At 38.0% G+C, this 16,485-nt stretch overlaps 2 protein-coding genes across 9 annotated transcripts in view; one reads left to right on the top strand and one right to left on the bottom strand.

The window, feature by feature from the left end:
• The window catches only part of LOC128706475 (patched domain-containing protein 3-like), a 65,698-nt gene extending 60,917 nt beyond the window's left edge, over positions 1-4,781 (top strand). For both annotated transcript variants that reach the window (XM_070095161.1, XM_070095152.1), the window contains exon 3: positions 4,301-4,781. In XM_070095161.1, the coding sequence (XP_069951262.1) occupies positions 4,301-4,612 (312 nt within the window). In that variant the 3' untranslated portion in view covers positions 4,613-4,781. The remainder of the gene's footprint in view (positions 1-4,300) is intronic.
• LOC128684174 (patched domain-containing protein 3-like) overlaps positions 1-16,485 on the bottom strand; it is a 167,339-nt gene that overhangs the window by 38,336 nt on the left and 112,518 nt on the right. The window lies entirely within an intron of this gene.

Below are 16,485 nucleotides of genomic sequence, written 5' to 3' on the forward strand. Positions count from 1 at the left end.
CAGTCAGTAGTGTTACTGACTGCATTGACAAATGCATGCTCTACCACACACATTCAAGCACTATCACTATCAAAAAATATTACAGTGAGCGAGCTACTCAAGTCCCAATATGACTCGGTTTTTAGCGAGCTGCTAACCAGACTAAGAGTTGATGAATGATTTTTTTTATTAGAGAGACAGAATTTGGTAGACTTGAACCTATCTGATATTATCCTGATGCCAAATCACTTTGAAATGGCAATAAATGACATGCCCATGTACTCTGTTCCAGGCCCAGACTCATGGAACTCCATATTCATCAAGAACTTCAAGAAGCCCCTATCATGTGCTTTTACCTTCTTATGGAGAGGAAGCATGGACACAGGGGTTGTCCCACAGCTGCTAAAAACAACAGACATAGGCCCACTCCACAAAGGAGGCAGTAAAGCATTAGCAAATTACTACAGACCAATAGCGCTAACATAAAAATCTTTGAAAGGGTTCTAAGAAGCAAGATTGCTACCTATCTAGATACCCATCAGTGACAACCCAGGGAAACATGGGTTTAGAGCAGGTCGCTCCTGTCTGTCCCAACTACTGAACCACTAGGACAAGGTCCTGCATGCTCTAGAAGGTAAATAAAATGCAGATGTAATATACACACTTTCCAAAATCCTTTTACAAATGTGACCATGGTGTAATAGAGCACAAAGTGTGTGATAAAGGAATAGCAGTAAAAGTTGGTGGATGGATCTATAATTTCCTAACAAACTGAGCACAAATAGTAGTAAACAGAGTAAAGTCTGAGGTGGCTAAGGTGAAAAGCTCTGTTCCACAAGGCACAGTACTTGCTTCCATCCTGTTCCTCATCCTTATATCTGACAGACAGGGATGTAAGCCACAGCACTGTCTTCCTTTGCAGATGACACCTGAATTTGCATGACAATGTTCTCTACTGAAGACACCACAAGACTCCAGACAGACAGACATCAACCAAATCTTTAACCCTTTCGGGGTTGAGAGGCCCTCTCCTAAACTTGTTCTCAGGGTCGAAAATTTTCAAAAAAAAAAAAAAAAAAAAAAAATTATTTTTTCTCATGAAATGATAGAGAATCTTTTCCCAATCATAATGACACCAAAAATTTGAAATCTGAAGTATAATTTATGGAATTATGCTCCTGTGAAGTTAGCGGTCTCGATGATGTTTACGCATCGGCGATTTCGCCCACTTTGAGCCCTATTTTCGGCCAATTCCAATGTACCAATCAACAAAAATCATAACTATTTTGCTAGAACTCCATTTTTTCTATCGAATGAGTACAAGACAACACCCATTTACTGATTTCAACTATCCAATAAAGTGGTCAGAAATTGGCAATTTTGCTATTTTCACACAAATTTCAAAACATGCCAATTTCCAAATAGGGTCCAGAATAAACAAGACAGACATTCCTAGCACTAAAATAACACTGTCTCTGTTCATTAGTCATGTCCCCCATGCCCCTCTTATATTTCTTTTGTTTTCCACTTTGAATTTTTCTCACAAAAAATAGAAGATTTGTTGTTATGCTGACTACTGCATTAGTGTAGAAATGGTATAAATAATATCAGCGTACTTGTGAAAGAATATTAGACTCACCAGTTGATGTGTATTGGACACGTGGCATGATTTGTTTACTTTTGAACATTGGCAAAAATCGAACATTTTTGCTACTTTGAGCTTAATTTGAAGGTACTTTTCATTGTGAAATCAATCAAAATCATCTTAATTTCTGTAATATGTCTTCCATTCTATAAAATGAGACAAGGAAAACTAGAATACAACCAAAAATACCATATGAAAATACAGTGCAAAGTCGCTGTTTAAAACCAAAAACACAAAGTTTTTTTTCTCATTATGCACTGTGTGCTGCAGGATTTTTTTTATACTGTGCACAATGACCACATAGACCCATTCTTTCATATGTAGGCCTACCAGCTTTCTCTAGCTAGATCTGAAGGCGCTAGAATTTATACGTACTAGTACGGCACCAACCCTGACGTACAAGCCGTACTAGTACGACACTGACCCTGAAAGGATTAAATGGGCAGCAGAAAACAATATGAAGTTCAATATTGAGAAATTTCAATTACTCCAATATGGAAAACGTGAAGAAATTAAAACTATATCAGATTTAAAACCAATTCCAACCACACAATAAAGCGAATAACTAATGTAAAACACCTGGGAGTGATCATGTCAGAGGATCTCACCTTCAAAGGCCATAACAGTGTATCAATCACGTCTGCTAGAAAAATGACAGGATGGATAGAGAACCTTCAAAACTAGGGATGCCAAGCCCATGATGACACTCTTCAGGTTGCTTGTTCTATCTAGGCTGGAATATTGCTGCACACTAACAGCACCTTTCAGGGAAGGCAAAATTGCTGACCTAGAAAATGTAGAGAACCTTCATGGCACACACAACTGTGATAAAACACCTCAATTACCGGGAACGCTTGAAGTTTCTCAACCTGTACTCCCTAGAATGCAGGCAGGAGAGATACATAATTATATACACTTGGAAAATCCTAGAGGGATTAGTACCAAACTTGCACATGAAAATCACTCCCTATGAAAGCAAAAGACTCGGCAGACGATGCATCATCCCTGCAATGGAAAGCAGGGGCGGAACTAGCACGATAAGAGACAACACATTAAGTCTCAGAGGCCCAAGACTGTTCAACTGCCTTCCAGCATATATAAGGGGGATTACCAATAGACCCCCTTCTGTCTTCAAGAAGGCGCTGGACAGGTACCTAAAATCAGTACTTGACCAGCCGGGCTGTGGTTCATATGTTGGGTTGCATGTGGCCAACAGTAACAGCTTGGTTGATTACGCTCTGATCCACTATGAAGCCTGCTCACAAACTGGGCCGCAGGGGCATTGACCCCCAAAACCCTTTCCAGATATACTCTAGGTATATTAATTTGTATTAATAATTTTTTAAATATCCATGAGTTGGGTACACAAGAGTACTTTATGGATATTCCTGTAATCATGGATGCTCAGAAGGCTATTCCTTACAAATGATGGGGTTTTGGCTGAATTTGGCAAGCTGATTCTAACCAAATAAGAACAACTGAAAATTTATAAATGGAAATTACAACAACAAAAAAAAAAACTTGTTAAAATCCTACAGCATGCAACCAGCATGCTGTAAAAGGTAATTTGCTAAACCTTTGAGGATCCAGACCCCCAATCTGAAAATTCCCCACTGGGTCCAAGAATTTTCAAAACAAAATTTTTATTATTGGTTTCTTATGAAATGGTAGAGAATCTTTTTCTGGAAGTAATAAAACAAAATGTACGAAATTTGATAAAAAAAAATGAGGAAATTAGGCTCACGAAATTTGCTGTCAGCTATATTTACGCATCGGCGATTTTGCCCACTCTGAGTCCTATATTTGGCCAATTACGTACATTGTTCCATTAGACCAAGTTCTTAGCTATTTTGCTAGAACGAGTTCCATTTTATCTAGTGAACACAAGTTGCCGAATCAACTATTTCAACTACCTAATAAAGTGATCAGAATCTGGTAATTTGGCCAATTGCACACAAAGTTCAAAATATTCCAATTTCAAAATAGGGTCCAGAATAAACAATTCAGGCATTCCTGGCACTGAAATAGCATCTCCTCTGTTTATTAGTTATGTTTCCAGGCTTTACAGATGAATTCCATTTTGATTTTTTATTCACAAAGAATTTTTATTCATATGAAAAACAAAAGATTTACTGTTATGCAATATTTTAATAATTGTATAAATAATATAATTGCATTCGTGAATGCATTTTAGACCCACCAGCTGACGTGTATTGGATGCGTGATGCAATTTATTTACTCTCGAACATCAGCAAAAATCAAACAGTTCCGCTACTTTGAACTCGATTTCAAGCTATTTTCAGTACAAAAACCAATCAAAATCATCTCAATTTATTTAATATATTTTCTATTCTATCAAATGAGACCAAGAAACTGTGAATAAAACCATAAAAACCATATGAAAATACACCGCAAACTTGCCATTTTAATCCAAAAACACGATCAGTTTTTTCTCATTATACGCTGCGTGCTGCATTCTCTCATATCTAGGCCCAAATACATGTATATCACTCACAGCTTATCTAAGCGAGTTGAGCTCATGATGTAGTACTATGGCACGGACCTTGACTTCAAAGCCGTAGAATTACAGCATGGACCCTCAAAGGATTAAATTAAAAAAAAAAAAAAAATCAGTTTTGCTTATCTTTTGCACTAACAAAGTTGAATTTGTTTCAGATATTTTTTGGTGTGTGCATATATGGCCTGTACCATGGTTTGGTGTTCCTGCCAGTGTTACTGTCTGTGGTGGGTCCTGCACCCTATGTCACTGTCACACCATCGTCCCAAGAGCAAAATGTTGCCAACACTGAGCAAATGGAACAAACGAGTCAGGCATTCATAAAGAAAATCATTCATAGCAGAGATGATTCAGATAATAGACGGCAAGATGTGGATGTGAATGAAACTGGTGTGTACATTGTGGAAAATAAAGCTGACGAGGGCCAGGAGGCAGATCCAAGCACTGCTACACACACTCCCAAACTCTAAAATGCTTAATTAAAAAAATTATGACCATACAAATAATACCTATTAATTTTACTTCAATATCCTAGTTATGTTCTATTTATAACAAAACTACAACAGAGCTAATACTAATGATACATTTTCATAAAATTTATTTAGTATATATTTGTAAGGTATGTACTATAACACATGTTTCAGCCTACAATTAAAAAAATCATAAATACTGTTTGAATAATTTTCCTCCAGACAATTGTAACCTGCTGAAGTACTGAGTATTTTACATTATACATTCAATTTTGCAGAAATCCTTGGAGATTTCCAGGTGAAAATTAAGGTGGATTTCTAGACTTAATAAAAGAAACTGAAACACAGTATATACTTTAAGTAACTGTTGTAAATTTTTACAATGAATAATGATTCATTTATTATTAAGTCACACTAAAAGTACCCTGTATTTAAGTCTTTCAGTACTACATAGGAAGGAAGGTAGAGAGAAAAATTAGGTAAAATTGTTAAAGCTGAGCACAGGAGTCCAAGGAGAAATTCATAATTGGTGTATTAAATCAGTTTCAGTTTACAAAATATAAATACAGTGGACCCCCGGTTAACGATATTTTTTCACTCCAGAAGTATGTTCAGGTGCCAGTACTGACCGAATTTGTTCCCATAAGAAATATTGTGAAGTAGATTAGTCCATTTCAGACCCCCAAACATACACGTACAAACGCACTTACATAAATACACTTACATAATTGGTCGCATTTGGAGGTAATCGTTATGTGGGGGTCCACTGTACAAATCTTTATTCATAAAACCATTACAGACATTTCTAAAGCCTTGCAAAACTTAAACTAATGGAAAAAAATCCTTAAACATATTAATGAATGTAAGAAGAAAACAACTGACTGAAGAGACAAGATAGAAAATAAGATACAAGAACAAAGCTCAGCATAATGAAAGGTAAGTATGTACATCATGGTTTGTATAACTCATGTATTACCTTGCAGACAAGGACACATCAATAACCATAAAATAAAAGTTAAAGTGTAAGGTAAATCTGAAATAAATGTGAGATTTTTAAATATAGTGAGCATGTCCAGGCAATGAAGAGTTGGTTGGTTAATTAGGTTTAAAGTCTCTCGACTACACGAGGGCCTCTAAGGCAGTATTTTACTTGTACATCATCAGTCAAAAATACTTTAATCCCTAAAATAAAGGTTAAATAAACTCTTAGTAGGAGATACACACCTAAGTGTACATAATTATGTACCCACATGTCAGAGCAATGGAGGAGGTTGAAAATGAAATTGACATACTCTCAGAAGAAATGGAAAATCTACCACCCATTAGTCAGTATGACCTTAGAGTTCTTGGATTTTATAAGACAGTGCAATAGAACTAAACTATCCACTCAAGCAAATTTTGAGAACTTCATTACAAGGCAGTACTCTAAATTTGACCCTTTAAATTAAAGCCATCTCATTGATAAGCATTGTTGTGAAATTACTTTAAAAATTTCTATCAGCAAATTCCTTTATGTCAATCCTATTAAGTAGCTACAACAGTCACATAAATTACTCAAGAATAAAATGAATGAGCAGAATGCATTTAGTTAGATTTCAATCATAAAAGACTGATCTGGAGACAGAGAGGGATAGGAGAAATATTATTATTATTATTATTATTATTATTATTATTATTATTATAATCAAAAAGAAGCGCTAAGCCACAAGGGCTATACAGTGATTGGAGAAATAAAATACACAATACTACAGTGAATGAGAGATTTCCTGTATGATAGAAAAATGCTAAGTGATACAAATTGAACATCCTCAAGCAGTAATGTTAACAAGATGCCATATTACAATTAACAGCATTAACAGTGAGAAGCATTAAGCATGTAGGGGTCATACAGTGCCTGGAAAATGGGAAGTAATCAAGTCTGATAGAAGGAAAGGAAGGTCAAGTCCAATTCCTTGGATCAAGAAGTCCTCGCCAGCATCAAGGAACCACCCTTAAAGGAACAGGACGCTATAGGAATTTAATGAAGATATATTACATGTGATACTACTTTGCAGATATAGGAGGGTGTCATGGTGTGGAAGGTGGAAGTTGTGTCATCCACCACAACATACACCTACACATCACTACCTTCCATAACTCACTGCTACACATAACCACCCTCCACAACTTTATACCACATTCATTCATTCATTAGAGATTTGCCGGTACTTCCGGCCCGGGTCTTCTCCAGATGGTGACCCGGCATTTATACCACACATCATCACACTTCACAACATGCAACTATACACTGCCACCCTCCACAACATGGTACCAAACATTACCACTCTCCACAATATGCCACTGTATATCTCCACCCTCCACATTACTATTGTAATACAGCCTCTACTCAATTAACGACAGAGTTCCATTCTTAAGACCACGTCGTTAAACGAATTCGTCGCTAAGCGAGGAGCATACTATAATGGTAGTGGGTTTGTGTGAACCATCTTTGATATTGTTTTAATGCCACCTTCGCACCATTTATAACATTTCTGGTATATTTTTAAATGTTTATACAGTAGTGTGCTGTATATTGAAATAAAAAGAATAGAGGAAATCACCTCTAATATACATTTAGGTATAAATAATCGTCAGAGAGCCTGTTGTAAGTCCAAGGCGTCTGTAAACAAGTACGTTGCCAAGTGAGGAGAAGCTGTATTCACAAAATGAGCTCTTGTCATACAGATCATAAAGCTCTACAAAGCCTGAGAGGAGCTCTCAATAAAGAAAAGCAGTATGATAAAAGAACTTATGAGTTAACAGGGAAATTCAAGGTTGGTATAATAAGTCACTTTCAGTTACAAAGCCAGAGTGTCTGAACTGAAAACGGGGCTTTCTAAAAACAAAGTAGGCAAAGTGAGAGCACCCAGGTACTGAAAAAGACCAAAAATCATTTATACATGCTCTCTGAAAATTTTTATAATTAACTAAAGATGTCTGAATGTCAACAGAACCTAACAAATTGCAAAGAGATTTGCCATGCACCTCTCCATGTGATAGTTATTTGTGAGTTTTGTGTGGCCAATATGCAGTCATGTAAGAACCATTTCCCAAACATAAGTGGGATGTGGTTCATTCTTGTGGCCTTGTAAGCCACAAGAATGAACCTGGGACAAGATGTGATAACACCATATTGAATCATAAGCATTCTCATCAAAGTCAAAAAATTGTCACCACAAGCTGACCTTTGGCACATGTATTTTTTTTTTTATCACATTGGCCATTTCCGACAAAGGCAGGGTGACCCAAAAAAAAAGAAAAACCCAAAAAGAAAGAAACAACTTTCATCATTCAACACTTTCACCATCACTCATACATAATCACTGTCTTTGCAGAGGTGCCCAGATACGACAGTTCAGAGGTCCCTCCAAACTGCCCATATCCCAAACCCCTCCTTTAAAGTGTAGGCAGTGTACTTCCCAGTTCCAGAACTCAAGTCCGGCTAATCGGTTTCTTTGAATCCCTTCACAAAATATTACCCTTTTCACACCCCAACAGCTCATCAGGTCCCAAAAACCATTCGTCTCCATTCACTCCTATCTAACATGCTCAAGTTCAAGAGTAGTGAATGGAACATTATACAGTTTATCTATGCAAGAAGTGAAGTCTGAAACAGTGGATTCCTGAAGAGATTTAAAATGAAGGAAGTAAGGAGATACATGTAGATCAGTGACACCATACTGAATTTGTAATTTCAATCAAATCTGTTAATTCTACCTCAGCAAGGTCAAGGACTGGAGCCACTTCAGGAGAGTATTTTCCTACTAATTTTTGCACCTACGGTGGTCCCTCGTTTTTCGTAATTAATCCGTTCCTGGAGGAGCTACTATAAACAAAATTTACGATTTGCGAATCAATTTTCCCCATAAGAAATAATGTAAATACAATTAATCCGTTCCTGACACCCAGAAGTATTAAAACAGAAATTTTTTTTACATGAAATATACATGTAGTACATAAGCAATACAATGGGAAATGATGAATGAAACATTAACAGTATAATACTTACCTTTATTGGAGATTCTTCTTAGTGTATGGGAGACTGGAGGAGGAGAGAGGATGGATTGTTTACAGTTTGGAAGGGGAATCCCCTTCCAGCAACACCTCAGGTACCAATTGCTTCTCTGGGGTTGCTTCTCTTCTCTGTTTCTTAATGCCACTAGGACCACCTTGAGAGTCACTCTAGTCCTGTCTCACAAAGTAACTGTGGAGAGAACTCTTGTTTCTGGCGTCTCTTTAACACTTCCCTAAAATGGCCCAAGACTTTGTCACTGTACATATTTCTCACCTTCTTTACCACAGGCTTGGCACTAGGAGCTTTCTTTGGAGCCATGGTAGCTTATTTAGTACTTGCAAGCACTAAAATGAGTGGAATATTATGAAATATTTAGTAGGAGCACTTGAGGGGACCTTCATTCACTGGTAAACAATGCCAGACTGGCTGGGTAGGGAGGCCGCCCCAGCTCACACCGTGCGTACGTGTCCCGGACGAACTACTATTCGCGAGTCAACCTATGAAAAGCGAGTCCATGTTTATACGAAAATACCCCTATCATTGGCGAAATTTACGATTGCCGAGAACTACGAAAAGCGAGGGACCACTGTATTTACACATTACACTCACAGGCACGTTGCCATTTAAAATGGAAACAAGCACATTTGGTTACTTGCACAAGAAGTTGGGCATGTGCTCTCAGTTCATTGAAATTAAAATACAGTGGAACCTCAACTTATGAGTGTACCAACATACAAGTTTTTCAAGATACAAGCCGTCGCTCGGCTGATTTTTTGCTCTGGGTTATGAGCCAACATCTGAGTTACAAGTGAGCTTCCCCCGCAACCCACAACCTGCACACCTCACTTGTTTATCTATGATTTCATGTTTTAATTCCATGGAAATCATTCTCTTTTTTCTTCTCAACCCTGTCCTTCGCACTTACTTTCTTAGGACCCATGGTTAGAAAAAAGAAATTTGGCCAAATAACTGTAAAAATGCAAGCAGAGCATGACAACAAAGCTTCCACAGTGAGGTAAACAGTTCACTGCGCCAACTAGTGGCAGCTTTCTGAAGTTCCTCCGATTATTATTATTTTTTTTTTAACAAGTCGGCCGTTTCCTACCAAGGCAGGGTGACTCAAAAAGAAAATTCTCCAAAAGAAAATACTTTTATCATCATTCAGCACTTTCACCTCACTCTCACATAATCATTGTTTTTGCAGAGGCACCCAGATACAACATAAGAACATAAGAAAGAAGGTACACTGCAACAGGCTTACTGGCCTATGCGAGGTAGGTCCAATTCTCCCACCAGCTTAAGCTCACTGACCGTCAGACCTCACTGACCTAGTGAGGTCAGACACATCACTTAAGGGAAGAGCATATACAAAGATAAAAATCTCTCAAATATAACATATCCCTACAAACTGCCAATATCCCAAGCCCCTCCTTTAAAGTGCAGGCACTGTACTTCCCATTTCCAGTACTCAAGTCCAGCTACATAAAAATATTATTTTTAATTTAGGGAACTGGAGCACAGATCCAATTCCCTAGATCAAAAGCCCCTCACCAGCATCAAGGTAATACAGTGGACCCTCAGCTAACGATCAGCTCCCAACTCGACCAGTTATGTAAGTGTATTTTTGTACGTGAATTTTTGGGGGTCTGAAACGGACTAATCTATTTCACAATATTCCTTATGGGAACAAATTCGGTCGGTAACGGCACCCGAACAGACGTCTGAAATGAAATAATATCGTTAGTCGAGGGTCCACTGTATTTTGTGAAGGGATTCAGGGATACCAGTTAGCTGGATTTGAGTCCTGGAAATGGGAAGTACAATGCCTGCACTTTAAAGGAGAGGTTTGGGATATTGGCAGTTTGGAGAGACTTCTTAACTGTCGTATCTGAGCGCCTCTCCAAAGACAGTGATTGTGTATAAGTGAGGTGAAAGTGTTGAATGATGATGAAAGTATTTTCTTTCTGGGGATTTTTTCTTTCTTTTTGGGTCACCCTGCCTTGGTGGGAGACGACCGACGTGTTAAAAAAAAAAAAAAGAAAATAATAATAATAATAATGAGCAAGCTTCAGTTCCCTAAACTAATAATAATAATATTAATTACAATAGCTAGGCAGTAGGTTGGTAGACAGCAACCACCCAGGGAGGTACTACTGTCCTGCCAAGTGAATGTAAAAAGAAATCTGTAATTGTTTTACATGATGGTAGGATTGCTGGTGTTTTTTCTGTCTCATAAACATGCAAGGTTTCAGGTACATCTTGCTACTTCTGCTTACACTTAGGTCACACTACACATACATGTACAAGCATATACGTATATACACACCCCTCTGGGTTTTCTTCTATTTTCTTACTAATTCTTGTTCTTGTTTATTTCCTCTTATCTCCATGGGGAAGTAGAACAATTCTTCCTCCGTAAGCTATGCATGTTGTAAGAGGCGACTAAAATGCCAGGAGCAAGGGGCTAGTAATCCCTTCTCCTGTATATATTACTAAATGTGAAAGGAGAAACTTTTGTTTTTCCTTTTGGGCCACCCCATCTCGGTGGGATACGGCTGGTGTGTTGAAAGAAGAATAATTACAATAATAAAAATAATAATAATAATACAATATACATGTAATAGTAATATGCAATAATAACAGGAGGAACTTCAGAAAGCTACCACTAGTCGGTGCAGCGCACTGTTTACCTCACTGTGGAAGAATTTATGTTGTGCTCTGCCTGCATGTTTACAGTTACTGTATTTGGCCAAATTTCTTTTTTCTAACCATGGGTCCAAAGAAAGTAAATGCAAAGGACAGTGGTGAGAAAAAGAGGATGATACACAAATAACCCGCACATAGAAGAGAGGAGCTTACAATGACGTTTCGGTCCGACTTGGACCATTTACAAAGTCACACTAATGAGAAGGAGAGCAGGATGGGTATATATAGGCAGGAGGAGGTAGTAGTAGTAGTAGTAGTAGTAGTAGTAGTAGTGGTGGTGGTGGTGGTAGTAGTGGAGGTGGAAGGAAGTAGTAGTGGGGAGGCAGCAATAGTAGGAGGGGCCAGTCAAATACTAAGAAAGAGGAGCACTGCAAGGAAGCTAGTGCCCACAGAGGGTAAGAGCAAGAACACCGAGGGGGGGGGGAAACAAATAAGTAAATAAGAAGGAACAAATACACAGGGCAGAAGAAAGACAACCCAAAGGAGAAAAAGGAAAAAGGAACGGGGAAGAGGGAGAAGAAGAAAAAAGGAGGAATCAGGTTAGGTCACGAGTGTTCTGAAGTTTGGAGCATTTTACAATGTAGTGGGAGAGGAAGGCATCTACAGACATGAAGCCAGGACTAAGATTCATGCAAGGAAAGCTGTGTATTAGGGAGGATTCAACCAGACGGCGACTGTGAAAGTTGGAAGTAGGGAAGACAGTTTTAGCATAAGACCAGTCAATAGGATGGCTGTGATCTCTGACGTGACAGAAAAGAGCATTGTTAGTGTCGGCAAGCGTGCTCCCTAAGTCTGTCAGAAAGAGATCGACCAGTTTCTCCCTCCACAGTACTGAAGAGGACAGGAGGAACAAGAAATAGAGTAGACACCAGGAGCATCTGCAGAGGGAGGAGAGGTATGAACGAGATTAGTGCGAAGAGTGTTAGTCTGGAGGAAGGTCAGTTTGATGTCTAAGGAACAGAAAGAGTTGTTGAGATTAGAAAGACTGGAAATGTAGGAAAGGCAGAGGACAGGAGAGTTCACAGGAGTAGAGAGTTTGGGAGAGAAGAAAGTCCATTTAGCATGTGAAAAGTCAGAGTCTATGAAATGGGAAGGGTAGCCAAGATGGGAAAGTGAACTATGAAGAGTGGAAATTTCTGATTGAAGGAACTGAGGATCACATATGCGGAGAGCACGGAGAAAGAGGGAGACAAGAACACTTTTCTTGACAGAGGAAGCATGATAAGAAAAGTAGTGAAAGTACATGCCACTGTGCATAGGCTTGCAGTAAACAGAAAAGGCAAAACCTGTATCTGAGCAGTGGACATGAACATCAAGAAAAGGAAGCAAGGAATTAGATTCCCATTCAGCTTTAAACTTAATGGAAGGGGCAAGATTATTAAGAGCATCAAGAAATGGCTGGAAGAGACAAGAGTCATGAGGCCACAGAGCAAAGATGTCATCAACATAGCGGAGCCAGAGTGAAGGGTGCACATCGATAGTAGGAAGAACAGTCTCGAATATTCCATGTAAAGATTAGCAAGGACAGGAGAGAGAGGAGAGCCCATGGCGACACAGAAGGTTTGAGAATAATATTTCTCTTAGAAGGAAAAGGAATAGAGTCCACACAGAGGCAGATAAGATCAAGAAAGACATCAGTAGGTATAGGGAGATGAAGAAAACCCTTCATTGGCCTTCTAAGAAAATCGTCGTAAGCTCCTCTCTTCTATGTGCGGGTTATTTGTGTATTGTTCTGGTCACGGTATTGTGCCTTTCTTTTTGTTAAAAAGAGGATGACTTCCATGGAATTTAAAGCATGAAATCATTGATAAACCAGCGAGGTGGAGGTGTGCAGATTGTGGGCTGAGGGACACTGCTCTGCCTATCTTCCACCCTCCATCTCTTCTCCCAGGTAAATATAAAACCAGTTTATTTCTTTACATCCACTATTATGATTTTATACAATATTTCTTATTTATAAATACAGTGGAACCTTGACTTACGAGTGTCCCAACTTTAGATTTTTTGAGATACGAGCCGTCCCTGGGTCGATTTTTTGCTCTGAGTTACAAGCTAACATTTGAGTTATGAGCCAGCTCACCCCTCCCTCTTACCCCCTCAACCCAAAACCTGGACACCTTGCTTGTATATCTATGATTTCATGCTTTATTTCCATGGAAAACATTCTCTTTTTCTTCTCAGCAATAATAATAATAATAATATAATATTATTACAGTCAAGTCATTCAGTAAGTCAGTCAAGTCGCTCAATAAGTCAGTCATGTCACTCAGTAAGTCAGTCAAGTCAGTCAGTCAGTCAGTCAGTCAGTCAGTCACACAAACTCATGTTAATCACTTTTTCTGTGTACAAAGTAACACTTCAATTATGGCTACAGGTTATCTCTTGTTAATTCTAAGACTTAAGTGCTTATGCCTCTTTGTGCCACTTTCAGCAACACTAGTATGGCTAATGGGTGTCAGGATTGCTTGGCAGACAAGATATAGTAACTGAAATATCATAACACAACTGACAAACACAACTGCCTTGTAGCAGAGAAAGACTGGATACATACGAATTAGGAATGCTGGGATGGTGGCATGGTGTCGGGGAGTGGTAGGGGACGGTGGGGTGGTGTGGGGGTTGGTAGGGGATGGTATGGGGTGGTGTCAGGGAGTGGTAGGGGATGGCTCCCTGGCTGCTACACAACAAGGTGGCTGCTCGAGCAAAAGAGAATTTTTTTCCTTCCCAGAAACTGATCCATGTTAAATTAATTACACAACATGTTACATAAAATTGTGCAGCAATTCTTCAATGGCGGTTTACTGTATTATTATAATAACGATAGAGCTTCAATTCCCTAAATTAATATTTTTTTTTTTTTTCAACAAGTTGGTCGTCTCCCACCGAGGCAGGGTGACCCAAAAAAGAAAGAAAATCCCCAAAAAAGAAAATACTTTCATCATCATTCAACACTTTCACCACACTCACACATTATCACTGCTTTTGCAGAGGTGCTCAGAATACAACAGTTTAGAAGTACAGGAGGGCCCCGCTTTACGGCGTTCCGCTTTACGGCGTTCCGCTAATACGGACATTTCAAATTATGACCAAAACTCACTATACGGCTCCCCCCACCTGACTTTCTAATACGGTCACCGTGCCCCACCCTGTTTGTTTACATTCTCCATGAGCTCAGTAAGCACTAAGTCTCTCCATTTTGTCTGGAAACTCCAAAATTTCAAATGTTTTTAAAAGTTATTTCATATTTTATATATACTCTGATAATTATACTTATGTATACCTGTACCTAAATAAACTTACATACATCGAGTCATTTAAATGTCGTATATTACGTTAATATACACATTTTCATTAATCCATCCATGATATTTTTTTCAAAATTATATAATAAACACGATGCATAACATATAAATAAGATAAATACACCCCACAGTAGAATAAATAAACAAATGTGAGATGTGAGCAGACGACTTGCACAAGTGGTGATAATAACAATACTGAGTCTCATTAAATGTCGTATATTACGGTAATATACACATTTTCATTAATCCATCCATGATATTTTTTTCAAAATTATATAATAAACACGATGCATAACATATAAATAAGATAAATACACCCCACAGTAGAATAAATAAACAAATGTGAGATGTGAGCAGACGACTTGCACAAGTGGTGATAATAACAATACTGAGTCTCATTAAATGTCGTATATTACGGTAATATACACATTTTCATTAATCCATCCATGATATTTTTTTCAAAATTATATAATAAACACGATGCATAACATATAAATAAGATAAATACACCCCACAGTAGAATAAATAAACAAATGTGAGATGTCGTAGCAGACGACTTGCACAAGTGGTGATAATAACAATACCGAGTCTCATTAAATGTCGTATATTACGGTAATATACACATTTTCATTAATCCATCCATGATATTTTTTTCAAAATTATATAATAAACACGATACATAACATAAAAAGATGATAAATACACCCCACAATAGAATAAATAAACATAAATATAAGATGTGGGAGCCACATAACTTGTACAAGTGACGGCAAGAATAACATTTTCTCTAATCTAACATAAGAGTAAATGTGTTACTGGGGGTAACTGTAGAAAATTATTCCTTTCGTATGTATGTAAGTAAGTTTATTCAGGTATACACAAATACAGTTACATAGATTATCATACATAACAACATACGTGTAGAGAACCTAGGATAACCCAAAAAAGTCAGTGTGACTTATTTCCATTGCCTTCACTCAGAGCTTCATTTCTTCTCAAAATGATGTTACATGAGAATGGGAGTGTTCTTCTTTATTAATTCTACCGTATCAATGTAGAGACAACCTGTACACAATGTAACTTGTACACAAACCAGACGTGTACATTTCGTTTGTTTACAAAACTTACCTTCCCCTGGTTTGTTTACATAACTGCGCCTGCCCCCTCTCATGTACTCATTCTTTCTCTCTCTCATTTATTCGTTTTATCTCATTTACTTACTCCTGACCCTACATTAAGACTACAAATATTTTAAGGTAAGTAATGAGTGAACTGTATATACATTTTATCGCTCTGGGATGCTTAAATATCATAGAATAGTATGTGTGGGTGGGGTGGCCTGGTGAGGCTATTACAATACATACCACACTTGATTTCTTACAATAAATACTACTTGTCTCACCCTAGATTAAGACTATAAATATTTTAAGGTAAGTAATGAGTGCACTATGTGTGTATTGTACCTTTTTATTGTTTTTTGATGCCTGGTTCTATTGCTAACTTAATATATGTTAGTGTAAACTTGTTATCTAGTGTTTGTATGCATTTATAAGTGGAAAAAAAGGGTGTTCCACTTTACGGCGATTTCCGCTTTACGGCGGTAGCCTGGAACCTAACCCGCCGTATAAGTGGGGCCCTACTGTATACACATATAAAGATACACAACATATCCCTCCAAACTGCCAATATCCCAAACCCCTCCTTTAAAGTGCAGGCATTGTACTTCCCATTTCCAGGACTCAAGTCCGACTATATGAAAATAACCGGTTTCCCTGAATCCCTTCACTAAATATTACCCTGCTCACACTCCA

Source organism: Cherax quadricarinatus, chromosome 4 (assembly GCF_038502225.1).
Source record: "Cherax quadricarinatus isolate ZL_2023a chromosome 4, ASM3850222v1, whole genome shotgun sequence".
In the NCBI taxonomy this organism is placed as follows: domain Eukaryota; kingdom Metazoa; phylum Arthropoda; class Malacostraca; order Decapoda; family Parastacidae; genus Cherax; species Cherax quadricarinatus.